The following is a 13,713-nucleotide window of genomic DNA, read 5'->3' on the forward strand; positions in this document are numbered from 1 at the left end:
CAGAAGACAGCAGTTAGACCTAGTCTTGATCATCTCTTTCCTGGGTTAACAAACTCAGTTCTCTCAGCCTCTCCTTATACTCATGCTTCAGTCCCCTCTCTTGGTGGTTCTCTGTTGGACTCACTACAATTCACTGATGTCTTTCTTGTACTGGGAGGCACAGGGAATAGTTGCCTTGCAAGTGCCAAGTCAAAAGAATAATAACTTCCCTCAACCTATGGGCTACACCCTTGCTACACCCAATCCAGTATACAGTGGACCACCTTTGCTACAAAGGCATACTACTGGTTTATGTTCGACTTACTGTCTGCTGGGTCATTTTCTGCAAAGCTGCTTTCCAGCCAGTGAGCACCCAACCCCTTTGAGGGCACAGGGTGCCATCTCAGGTGAACAGGGCTTAATTTACTTTTGTTGAACTTCACAATGTTTCTGTCCGTTTTTCAAGGTTGTTGAGGTTCTTCAAAATGGCAGCCCTGCCCTGCAGCGTACTGAGCACCTCCTCCAAATTGCCATCACCCATAAACATAAAGAGGGTTACTTTTGTCCCATCACATATGTCAGTAACAATGATATTCAACAGTGGTCTGACCAGCCACCAGCTGGGTGTGGAGTTGCTGCCCACTCCCCTTTGAGCCTGTCAGTCCAGGCAGCTGAGGAGACAGCAGGCAAAATAGAAAATAGCAGGTTTTGTACATCCTGGTTAAGTAGGGATGTGAGTCTTTATTCAAGGGTTGGGGGGAGGGCTGGGGGAGATCTAACGGTATGTAGGTGGGGGAACCTTAAAGGAGTTGAGCAGCTCTTGCTTTCGGCCTTAGTGAATGTGGGAGGAGTGTGGTATAACTTGTGATTAGACCTAAGTAACGTTTGTCTTGGTATGTTAAGCTGTTTTCTGAGTCATGGCATTTTCACAGGCATGTCTCCAAAATATGGTGCTCATTGTTAAGTCAGTGATGAGGATAAAAATAGATATCAAACTCATTTCCATCAATTTCAGATCCCGCCTGGCATCTGATTTCCAGCTCAGAGAGCAGTAGGAATTAACTCTTCATTCAAGACAATTTAAATGCAGCTTTAATATAATGTTAAAAATAACTAGTCAGTCTTCCTCACTACTCCTCCAATATTGTTATCAACTTTGAGTGTTTTTTGAGTTCTATACATGCAGTCTGGAGAGGAACAGCAAGTTTCCTCTGTACATGGGATTGGTCATAGATAATTATTGAAGTACAACTAAATGTTTTAACACAAACTGTATTCCGTAATCTGATTCCAAGTGCAGGATGACAGCTCATTCCTTCGTATTCCTACCTGCCTGTACATCTGAAAATTTTCCCTTAATTTTAAAATACTAGAAAAGTTTCAGTTGTTTCATACCTGCATGACCTTTAAAATTAGTGTTGAATTCTCAGTTTTCTTCTGAAGTAAAACTTTAATCAGGTAAGGGAATGCCCCATCATTGGAAGTGTTCAAGGTCTGGTTGCACAGGGCTTTGAGCAACATGATATAGAGAAAGATGTCTGTGCTTATAGCAGGGGTTTTGGACTACGTGATCTTGAAAGGCCCCTTCCAACCCAAAGCATTTTGTGATTCCATGATAATACAATTTAGGTGACAGGTCTGTTTTACAGTATAAGATAATCATCTGTGTTTAAGTGAGTTGTTCAAGTTGTGCTTTATTTGAATCATAGACTTTCCACCACGTTGGTACTGTTTTCCAAGACTAAACTAGTCTTGGTGTATGATTGATAGGAAATACTGAGAAGTGATTTGTTTTTATTTTTATGTCCCACTTCACTAGGGTCATCTATCAGAAACTCTACCTGGCTAATACTTCCTTTTCTGGACTTAAGCAGTATGAGTGTGTTAGCATGCTGTCTGTGAAAGTAAACAGAAATACAGCCCCATGAGCCCCACTCAGTTCCTGGCTGCAGCAGGACAGTTTTGCTTCACTATGCTCAAACAGCTAAAACCTGAAACCTTATGTATTATGCATACAAGTAGTTCATTTTTAAGATGGTAGGAATTTTCATAGGAACTTAATGTCATTTTGGTGACTGAGGAAGATTTTATTTTCATTTGTTTCACTGAAGAAAGAAATGTTTGCAAGAACCTTGTCCTGTAAGAAAAAGAAGGAAAGATAGCAGAATTTTGTAACTGGCATTTTAGTAAAAGAAAATTTTCTTCCTCTTTAATAATTAATTAATAATATCTGCAGAAAAAATAATACTTTAAGATTGAAAATCAATGTTTTTGTGAAGTATATCTAAAATATATGGCATATTGTATGTGGCATATAGTATAGAGCAATTATATTCTTATTTTGAACACTTTACAATATATCGTAATCTGTGCAGTTTTTATAGGAATAAACATTTTTTTCTGAACAGCTCATACTGTGTAAGATGGCTGTAAGATATTGTTTCATAGTAACGGTAGTAGAATCCCTTTCACTTGATTTAAAGGCTTAATATAAGCCTTGCTTCAGCAAATACTTTGGTGTCTGCTGCAGGGTGTGGAGCAGTCATTTCACCCTATGTGGAGAATTAGTGTGATTAAAACAGAATACAGAGAAAGGTTATTTTTGGAGGCACCAGCTTCCAGTGTGAAGACCTACAAATGTGCCTGCTTTTGCTGTGCAATGGGTGTGTGGAAAATTTAAGTGCCTCCAAGAAGCAGACTGTTGTTCTTTAAGTTAGGGTGTTAACCTATTCCACTTAGAGAGTAAAAATGTAACATAAAATGTTAGGTTGCTTTCACCAAAGGTTGAGCATTCTACCAGTGCACAAGTGAGCTTCCACCAAGAGGGGAAGTTGTATCCTGCCTGTGTGTTCCTACCCTCTCCTATGTGCTCCTGTGTGTCTGCATAATGAGTCAGATGAGAGATTGCCTTTAGATGAGAACTAACCAGGAAAAGCTCCCGTGAATGCTAAAACTTGGAGGCTGGGCTGGAGTGACAGGACAGGGAAACAGGTTCAAGGCATGGAGGTGAAAATTAGTGTTCTGTTCAGGGCAACCTGCACTCATGAGCCTGAAGTAATACTAACATTGCAGTGTTACTCCGTCTTGACATGCTTTATTTTTAATATGCTGTTTCTAATGAACAGTTTGAACCAATTTGTTGTGATTCTTAAGTAACCTCTAGAGAAATCTTCAGAATCACAGAATCACAGAATCTTAGGGGTTGGAAGGGACTCGAAAGATCATCTAGTCCAACCCCCCTGCCAGAGCAGGATCCCCTAGAGCACATCACACAGGAACGTGTCCAGGCGGGTTTTGAATGTCTCCAGGAAAGGAGACTCCACAACCCCTCTGGGCAGCCTGTTCCAGTGCTCTGTTACTCTCACAGTAAAGAAGTTTTTCCTGATGTTTAAGTGGAGCATCCTGTGTTCCAGTTTGCACCCGTTGCCCCTTTTCCTATCACTGGACATCACTGAAAAAAGCCTGGCTCTGTCCTCCTGACATCGCCCTTTACATATTTGTAAACACTGAAGAGGTTGCCCCTCAGTCTCCTCTCCTTCAAGCCAGAGACCCAGCTCCCTCAGCCTTTCCTCATAAGGATGATGTTCCACTCCTTTCATCATCTTTGTGGCTCTGCACTGGACTCTTTCAAGCAGTTCCCTGTCGTTCTTGAACTGAGGGGCCCAGAACTGGACACAGTATTCCACATGCAGCCTGACCAAGGCAGAATAGAGGGGGAGGAGAACCTCTCTTGACCTACTAACCACACCCTTTCTAATGCACCCCAGGATGCCATTGGCCTTCTTGGCCACAAGGGCACACTGCTGGCTCATGGCCATCCTCCTGTCTACCAGGATCCCCAGGTCCCTTTCTCCTACACTGCTCTCCAGCAGGTCAGCCCCCAACCTGTACTGGTACATGGGGTTGTTCTTCCCCAGATGCAAGACTCTACACTTGCCCTTGTTGAATTTCCATCAAGTTTCATCTTTGGCAGTGGGGAATGATCACTAGCCGATTTCTTACTTGAGCCAAGAGGGGGCCCGTGCCCTGCTCCGTGTGCCCTGCCTGCGCGAACCGCCGCGCCAGGCCCTGTTTGCCTGCTCCTGTTTGCCTGCTCCTGGTCACCATGCTCCCCAGGGGCTGCTCTTCTATGGGGGTTAGGCCACCGTCCCTTTGCCTTCGCCCACGGTGAGTCAGAGCTGCTGCTCCCCGGAAGCTCTCACTCCCTGCCCAGGGACAGAGGCTGGGACTGACTCCCTCCCACTCTCTCTGTTTCTCTCTCTCTCGCCTTCATCTTATGCATACTTAAATCCGACCAGAACTCTTGGGTATCATTTGGACCTGTTGACTTTTTGGAAGTTTCTTCCAAAATTCAAATTTTTCTTCATTATGGAAAAAATACAGCCTTAGGGTACAGATATCACCAACATTTTCTGCAAGTACAGCTGCAGAAGCAAAATAAAACAAATGACCCATTTGAAAGAAGAAAGCCCCAAATTTTCCTCAAAGAGGCAAAATTAAAATCTATTATTTTATTATTCTATGACTGTATTTAGAATTTCAGGAATGGCTTAATTTCCTTTGTTCTCCCTCTTCCCCACATCCCTCTGATGTCCCATGAAGTGCCTCTTAATTTGTGATTGGATTCTTGCTACTTATGCAGTGGAGGTGGTGGTGCTCATCTTAGGTGTTTGCTCCTAGAGAATTCACTTTAGCTCTTCTGATTTCCTTCTTTCTCCCTCTTTGCTAGCCTCACTGAGGTTACTTCTCAGAGTGCAGAAGGATTTCTCTTTTGGCTCAACTAGCCCCTGGAGTGACACAGTCTAGTCACACTGGTTTATTGCTGACTGTCCTGATTTCCCCTTTGTTAGTGCACCTTATTGTCCTCAGTAGACTTCTGTCTGTTGATTCTTTTGTTTCTAGCAAAAGCTCAAAATCAACGCAGTCTAAATAAAGAGCATAATACGATTTTTGTGGAGCTCATAGGAGTGCTAGCTCCATGGTTATCTTTTTTCCAAAACATCTCTTAATACTTACAGAAAGTTGAAATTCAGATTTTTACTTATTTTCATTATATATTATCACAGAACAATGCTTGAGGACAAAAAATGAAGTAATATGATAGAAAGATTCTTCATTATTGCATTAGTCAGATTAAGAAAAGCTTGCTTGTTTTTGTACATAATATATAATATGTTATATAATATAATATATTATATATAATATAATATATTATATAATATAATACATAATATGTGCAGATCAGATTTATCTCTATTAAACTTTTCTTATATTACTATCTGGGAAATGTTGGTTTAAACACTAGTTTTAAGCAACGTCTCAGCCAGTAGATTAGAAAAACTATTCAGATTTAGTAAAGCAAGAAAATCTGGAATTGGAATGACAAAAATATGTTTTCTTTCAGAAATAAAAAGTTCTAAGCCTTTATTAGGCTGAGGTAGATTATAAATGTCACTGATTCCTAGGGCTCAGTGTATTCTGCCTTGACATAGAATATTTTTGTTCAAGAGGATTCAGCAGGCAGTCTGTATTTTAAGACCTTAAAAAGTCATTTCCAGCTGTGCTTTCCAAGCTTAATAAAGTGTGATAGTTAGGAAGGAAGCAGTACCAACACCCTATGGGAGAATTTAGGCTTTGCCTTTGTTTTTATGAACCTATATAAAGGTTCACAATTATCAGAGGGATGGAGGTAGAGGAAAGGCTGTAGCACTGCAGCTGCCTCCTCTAATTTTCTCCCTGGCTCCACTGAGCAGGAGTGATTGGTGCCATGGGCTGGGTGCTGTGCTGGTGTGAGGGCAGTGCCTGTCATGGCTGCATCCAGTCCTGCCGTGTGGCCTTACAAGATAGGTCCTAATTCAGCTAAAGTCTCTTCAAAATTAACAAAATGTTATGTATGTGCTTTTGAAGTCTGTTGAGGTAGAGCCTGCAGTTACAAATACCATGCTCACTAAATCTGTTATGATTAATAGTTTTACTCTGGTGCTTTACACTTAAAGCATGAGGAAGGCTGATGAGTTTTAAAATGTGCCCCTGTTCCGAGTCTGTGCTGAAAGATAAGCCATTGTGTCTGCTTAATTCCTGAGAAGACACAAGTACCTTACAGCCCATGTCACCCTCACCTCTGATCATGCCCATAGTGTCAGTGACTGACTGTGCATAGTAAGAAACAGAATAATGATTGCACAAGTGCCTGAAGCAAAACCCTGCATTTCCTGGTCCCTGGGTTAATAACTAAATCTCCCCTCTTTTAGTTTAAAACCATTACCCCTTGTCCTATCACTGCCCTCTCTGGTGAAATGCCCCTCCCCAGCTTTCTTGTAGGCCCTTCAGGTACTGGAAGGCCACTACAAGGTCTCTCTGGAGCCTTCTCTTCTCTAGGCTGAACAGCCCCAAATCTCTCAGCCTGTCTTCATAACAGAGGTGCTCCAGCCCTTTGGTCATCTTCATGGCCCTTCTCTGGACCCTCTCCAATAGGTCCACGTCTTTCCTGTGCAGATGCAATACTCCTGGTGGAGTCTGACCAGAGCAGAGTAGAGGGGCAGAATCCCCTCCCTGGCCCTGCTGGCCACACTTCTTTTGATGCAGCCCAGGATGCAGTTGCTCTCTGGGCTCCAGCACATGCTGGTGGCTCATATTGAGCTTCTCGTCTACTGCCACCCCAAGTGCTTCATTTTCCCCCATCTTTCATCTGCTGTGGCCTTTGCAATGAGGCTGGAGCACCTGCCAGAGAATGCAATGAAGTAATTATGAACCTCAGCCTTCTCAATATCCTGTGTCTCTCATTTCCTTCAGAAGAGGGCCTACATATTCCATGGTTGTCCTTTTATCCTCAACATACCTATAGAAGCTTTTCTTATTGCTCTTTACATCCCTAGTGAGATTTAATTCCATCTGGGATTTGGCTCTCCTGACCTGATCCCTAGCTGCTCTGACAACCTGTAATCCTCCCAGGGTACCTGCCCTTGCTTCCATCCTCTGTAAGCTTCCTTCTTAAATCTGAGCCTTTCTAGGAGCTGCTTGCTCATCCACACTGGCCTCCTGGAGTTTTTACCTGACTTTCTCATATTTCAGATGCATCACTCTTGGGCCTGGAGAGATCCTTAAATATCAGCCAGCTTTTGTGGGCCCCTCTGCCCTCCAGGGTGCTGTTCCATGACACTCTCATGAGCCAATCCCTGAAGAGGCTGAAATCTGCCCTCCTGAAGTCAAGGGCAGTAAGCTTACTGTGAGCCTTCCTTGCTGCTCTAAGGATCACAAACTCCACCATTTCATTGTCACTACAACCAAGGCTGCCCTTGAGCTTAGCAACCCTCACCAGGGTTTCTTATAGGTGAGAACCAGGTCCAGCATAGCACCTCTCCTTGTTGGTTCCTTAATTACTTGGAAAAGGATGTTGTCATCAACACACTCTAGGAACCTCCTGGATTGTTTGTGCTTTGCAGAGTTGTTCCTCCAACAGATAAGCTTGTTGAAGTCCCTCATGAGTACCATGGCTTGTGAAAGTGAAGCTGCTCCTATCCATAGCATGCCTTTTCTATACTGTCCTCCTGGTCAGGTGGCCTGTAGCAGACCCTCACTGTAATGTCACCTGTGCCTGCCTTCCCCTTAATCTTAGTCCATAAACTCTCTGTTGGCTCCTCATCCGTCCCCAAGGAGAGCTCCATGCACTCCAGCTGGTCTTTCACTTAGAGGGTGACACTCCCACCTCATCTGCCCTGCCTGTCCTTCCTAAAGGGTTTATAACTCTCCATTCTGATGCTTATGCACTAGTCATAGGAGCCATCCCACCAGGTCTCTGATGCCAATAAGATCATAGCCCTGCAAGCTCACATGCATCTCTAACTCCTCCCCTTTATTCCCCATGCTGCGTGCATTTGCTTAGAGGCATTTAAGCTGGGCCTCCAGTAAAGGTAATTGACCAGCTGGAGGGGCAGAGATTTCATGATGCCACACTCCAGGTGCTCCCCTCCTGACCTGCACCCCTTCTGCAGGCTCCAGGCATCTGTTACTGGTGCTGGTGTCACATTGTAATTGATTGGTGTGGGATGAATAGAGGTTCCCTCCCCCCACCACATCAGCCACCTTTTCTGACAGGTGGATCCCATCAGCCCCGGCTTCTCAAAGCTGGTCCCATGATCCACATAGCCAGACTCCTGGCTGTAGCACCAGTCACGTAGCTAGCTGTTGATTTCCTGGATCTGATTGGCCCTGTCTATCCCCTTCCCTTTGACCAGCAGGACTGATGAAAACTGTGCTCCAGAGTTCTTAACTGCTGCTCCCAGGGCCCGGTAATCCTTTTTAATATTCTTAAGACTGCTGGTCGTTGCATCAGGAGTACCCACATTTCATGGGACATGGTTTCTTTACTATCTGTAATTGGCCAGTTGGAATGTGTCAGTTCCTCTGCAATGTTTTAAATTTACTGGATGCTAAATGCACTGTGCTTCTGGCTGCCCTTGTGTCAACCACCTGTCTGCTCAGTTTCATTGTGCTCTCTGCCATGGCAGCATCACTCTTGAGAATACACACGTGGAGAGATTTGTAATATTATGTTGTCTGCTCAGAAGATAAAAACTTATCAAAAGGTGCCTATCCTGCCTGTGTTCCAGCTTCTGCTCTCACATAGGAATGGCAGGAAAGCACTTGCAGGTGTTTCTGACTAGACCTGCTGTCCTTATGAAAATGGCTTTTCTTGGCAAAAACAGTATAATATGATTTCTAGGGCTTCCCTGCTGGTTAGAATAGCAGCTAAGAGCACCCTTAGTAGGATGTCTAGCCACTGAACCCATCGCAAGGCCCTCTGTTTTGTATTCCTGCTGAAATGCATTGTCCCAAAGCCTTTTGTAAGGATTGCAAGAAATTTGGAACAAAGCTGTAGATTTTGGCAGTTTAGCAGGAGGTGGCTGCCAGTCTCAGGCACAGATGAAAGTATTTGGAGAAGCCAAAACAGCGTGGTATTTCTGTTCCTTTCTTAAAACCATCTGAAGAGTTAGATTTTTAGCACTTGAAATGGCTTAATTAGATTTTGAAATAAAATGGCATAGGGAGAGACACTATATTTTTTAGTTCTCTTCCACAGATTTTTCTGTGATTTAGGAGATCAGAACCATATTCTTATTTTGTTTAAGCAACCTGCACTTGCAAAATATCATTGTATGACAGAAGAGAACTCTGCAGCAGATCTTGTATTTGTGGGCTACATAACAAGCCTTGGGTGAGATTTGCACCTTTTTTAATCTCATGTTGCCAAGAAGCTACTTCAGAGTTTACTATGGCAGTAGACTTAATCTGTGGGTTTTCTGTGCAGTGGAGAGGAAGGGGTCAGAAAGCTAGCCTTCACATTCAGGATACTTGCTTGTTGAAGTTAGTAATTGAAGTTAGTGAGACTATAAATTAGTTTTCATAGGTTAATATAGCAGTCCACCTGTAGATTTGCAGCTGAGTCACAGCAAAAATTTGTAGGGAAGTAACAGGTGAGTGTGGCTGCTGTAGCCCCTTGCACAAGCAGCTTTGTAAGCTGCTACAGGGCTTCATTAATAGCCTGTGCAGCTTGGTGCTGTCTGTTTGGCTGTCCTTTGACTTCTCTGGTCCATTTTTAAACAAATACATACAGACAAAAGCATTTTCAGGCCTATCCTTAGTTGACTAAGACCTGTTTGACATACCTGTTAAGAGAGTGGATTTCCTCTGTGCCTTACTAGGCTTTATGGAGTAGTCCTCTGAACTTTTTGTTTTGGTTTCTTATGCAGTATTTTTTATGTGCAGGTACAGGGATGTTCTCTGCATACTTGTGAAGTGACTCACTTGGAATTTTGTGTTCAGTTGTGAACATTTGGTTGCTAAAATTAATCTGAGGCTTAGATTAATTTACTGTGAATAAACAAAAATAATTCGCTAATAATGTCAAAGATTGTTTGACAAAGATTTAAAAGTTTGGTTAGCTTAGCTGGAACTTAAGTCTGTGCCTTAACAATCTTACTGGGAGGACATAAAAGAAAGATAACTTTATTAGGAAGTCATAGTGGTCTGTTTATAAATGGAAATAGTGGCATTATTGTCTTATGAAGGAAGTGTCTGACACTGAGTGAAATGCCTTGGCCAGTATTTTATTTGTTTTATTGTTCTTTCAAAAGAAGCAGTGGAAGACCCACTTAATTGAGCAAAATACTGAACAATGTATAAATGAGAGTAGTCCTGTGTTATCTTGGAGATAAGCAGTAGTGTAAAGGTGTTGGCCACTTTGATATGGGGAATTTCGATTATTCAAATCTAGAAAGATAAAAAAGGAAGGGGGTGGGGGGGGGAAGAGCTTTGAAGGTTCGTCAGGTTCACTGGGTACCTACCTAGCCTGGTTTGACATTTCTTTGTGAATCTAATCTCAGGCACCCAGACATGTTAAGGAGTGTTTGTTTTATACATTTAATCATCCAGTTCCCATGTATTTTATATTGTAATTCAGAGTTTTAAGTGGAGAGGTGTGTCTGTTCTTGGAGGAGCGCAAAGCAGAAGGTATTCTCAGGTAATTCCTTCCATATTCCAGGAACATGGATTTCAGAGCAGTGGCCATAATCCATTTGATTTGCAAAAGTGTGCAATAGTTAGGAGTGTGATTGCATAATATTTGAATCATTTGAGTTCTAGCCCAATCTAAGCTTTAGGTCTTCATTAGCCTGAAGAAATACACAATTCCTGCATCCCAAGTGAGTGTGACTAACAAATCAAAGACATCTGGGAAGAGGCACCCTCCAGCCCTTCTTTCCAAGGCAAGTCACTAGTTAGGTTCGGTGAGGAGTGCAAGGCAAAGAGCCATCTGGAAGGATTGTAGAGGTCAGGGATTCAGGGAGTGTGAAAACCTAGGTTTTATTTCTTGGATTGTATTTCATATCTAAAGTTGTCGTGTGTGAAAAGCCTAAATAGTCCAAAAAGCAGGTGTTACAATGTCACCCCCCCTTAAAGAACGTGAATGTGTCTGGGAGAAAGGATGTCACAGATTCAAACCTCATTTGATAAAAGGAGATGAAGTGTTGGGTTTTCTACTTGCTGGAATTCTCTCATTACTACGTGGCTGTTAGTGAAAGATGGAGTAATTTGGCCAAATATACAAAGCCAGTGACAAAAGTTTGAATAGATTTTCTTGCTGCAGTCTCCAGGCCAGTCCAGTAATCTGTAGATGTCCTACCAAAGGTGGTTTCCACTATAATAATATATTTTTTGAGGTTTCTGTGATTTAAAATAAAAATTAAAAAATTTGCTTTCTTGTCATTTTTATGTGTTTGATCCCAAATGTTTAGAAGTGCAATTTAAATACATGAAGTATAATTTAAATCCATTAACATATGATACATCTGCATTTTCAGATCTTAGAACAAATGCACGTGATTAGAGACGTTTAATTATCTGTTAATGTTTTGCAACAATGGGATGACTTCTTGCCTCTTCCTGCCCTGTGACTGAGATTCTGGAGTTCTCACGCTGTGCACCTCTTGGACAGTGTCTAGGTTTAGAGAAGTGCAGTGTAGTAAATTCAATGTACTAAATAAACAGGTTTTCTTGGGTAGTAATATTTTTATTTTCATTTTTTCTGGTGTAATACATTACTTTGTCTGCTATTGTCGAGTGTTGTATGCAGAAAGGTCCCTTGGAACTAACTGTAACTTCAAATTGTTTTAGCATGTTTAAAATGTTCCATTATCCTGTGTCATGCTTACCAATGTTCTGTTGCTTTTATAGATTACCTTTCTCAAGGGATAGATCTCTCTGGAATAGAAGTAATTGAAAATGACCTGCTTTTTATTGCAAGAGCTCGGCTTGAGGTGGAAAATCAGGCTAAAAGGTTGCTTGAGCAAGGTGTGGAGACTCAGGTAAAACACACTTTCTTCTTTACTTCTTTTCAAAAGGCAAGTGTAAAAGTTCTCTAGGCTTGATTTCCTTTGTTTTGTGTAGCATTGTCTAACGGAAATTAAATATGAAAAAAGTCTTACATGAGAATATCCAAAGAAATTGACAAAACTGACCTTTCAAGAATTGCAAGAATAAAATTTTGCAAGAATAAAATTTTGCAAGAATAAAATTTTGCAGGATCTGTCCCAAAATTTGGAAGTAAGTCCTGAGTGTCCCTGCCCATGACAGGCGGGGTTGGCACTTTAGGTGATCTTTAGGTGATCTTTAAGGTCCCTTCCAACTCAGTCTATTCTATGATTCTATGAAGGGTTTAAACACTGTGATAAAAGCTTGATGATTGATAGGACTTTGCATTCAGCATAGTATACTACATTGCCAGTATTGCCAACCTTTATACATAAATACAGAAAATGCATTTTTTAAAGAAGATTTGTACATTTTAGCTGTGCAATAGTGCATTGAAATTATTTGAAAGATTTCCTGTTAAAACTCTAAAGGGCATTTTAAACTTTGAGGTAAATATTCACTGCAGGGAGTATAAAAATGAATATGCATAATTACATTCATCCATACTAAATGTAATTATCTGCATTTTTAATAACCTGGATGCGTCTATAATTTAACTATTTGTAGCATCACTAATGCTGTCTTCCTGTCTTTTTAAAAATTCATGTTATTTTGTCTATACTTTTAAGTATTCTTAAAAAAAGAAGTATTTTAAATCCCCATTACTACAGTAAGAGGAAAAATCTAGTACAAGTTCCTATCAAATTTGGGGTTTAAACTAGAAAACAAGAGGATTAAATCAAGACATTTTTATGCTGTTTCTTGCCAGTGGTTAAATTTACCAGTAAGTCAGTGTGGCATTCATTTATACTGTTGAAAGTAGACATGAAAATAGAACATATACAGAACAGAAAATCTCTTTAGTAATTGGCTTGGTTAGATAATTGAGGATTAAATTTATCAGTACTTCTCAAACTTTTACTTAGCCCTCTAATTTCAAGTAATTTTCTGCAGTAAGAAGTTATGATTGTGGTAAATACCTTTGGCTATTTACTGATAGCAAAATGGTAGGAAAAAACACCCTGTTTTTTTACCAGATTACTATTCAAATGTTGAAACTCCTGGCTGTTTGAGCATGTTGCCAAGCTGTGATTGGGCTTATGACAAGCTATGAAGCATATGTGATGTTAAATAAAGACTGAACAGAGATAGGGTTTAAGAAAAAGTGAGTGGACATTTATTTTAAATGTAGCAAAAGTCTTCATCAGTGTGTACGCCTAGTTTTTCATGTCAGATTTGACCTTCTCTGATAATTTTCTGTTCATATTAAGTACTAAAATGGAACTGACAAAGAAACCCTGGGGAAATCAATCCCACTTCACTTGAAAAATAGACAGATTTATTAGGTGTTCCAAGCTGTATCCAGGTAATCAAGGGATTATTAAAATATGTGCCTGTTGTGCTTTAGCCAGGGGCCTGTTTCCAGCAAATAGAAGATTGTTTGGAAGAACATTATTAGTGCTTAGTCATATCACAAGTGGGGATGTTTTCGTGAAGAGGTGTTGGGATATGCTTCACAGGTTTGTTGGTGGATATGATTCTTCGATACAATGTTGGAAAAACAGAGTGCTTTAGAAAATTTGCATAAAGGCATTTCCCATGAAATCTAGAATTTGAAATAGCCAACAATATGTCTTTGATTCTTATTATTGTAGCTGTGTGTTTTATTGACATGCTGATTTACATTTGTACCTTCCAAGCCCTGAGATTTCCCATAAGAAGACATGGGATCTTCATCTTATTTTCTGTTTTGTACCACAGAATTCC

The 13,713-nt window shown here is 41.0% G+C and overlaps 1 protein-coding gene across 2 annotated transcripts in view; it reads left to right on the forward strand.

Annotated features, from left to right (window-relative positions):
* The window catches only part of COG5 (component of oligomeric golgi complex 5), a 177,898-nt gene that overhangs the window by 66,901 nt on the left and 97,284 nt on the right, over positions 1–13,713 (forward strand). For both annotated transcript variants that reach the window (XM_051636209.1, XM_051636212.1), the window contains exon 7: positions 11,710–11,840. In XM_051636209.1, coding sequence (XP_051492169.1) covers positions 11,710–11,840 — 131 coding nt within the window. The remainder of the gene's footprint in view (positions 1–11,709; positions 11,841–13,713) is intronic.

Source organism: Apus apus, chromosome 1 (genome assembly GCF_020740795.1).
Source record: "Apus apus isolate bApuApu2 chromosome 1, bApuApu2.pri.cur, whole genome shotgun sequence".
Taxonomy (NCBI): domain Eukaryota; kingdom Metazoa; phylum Chordata; class Aves; order Apodiformes; family Apodidae; genus Apus; species Apus apus.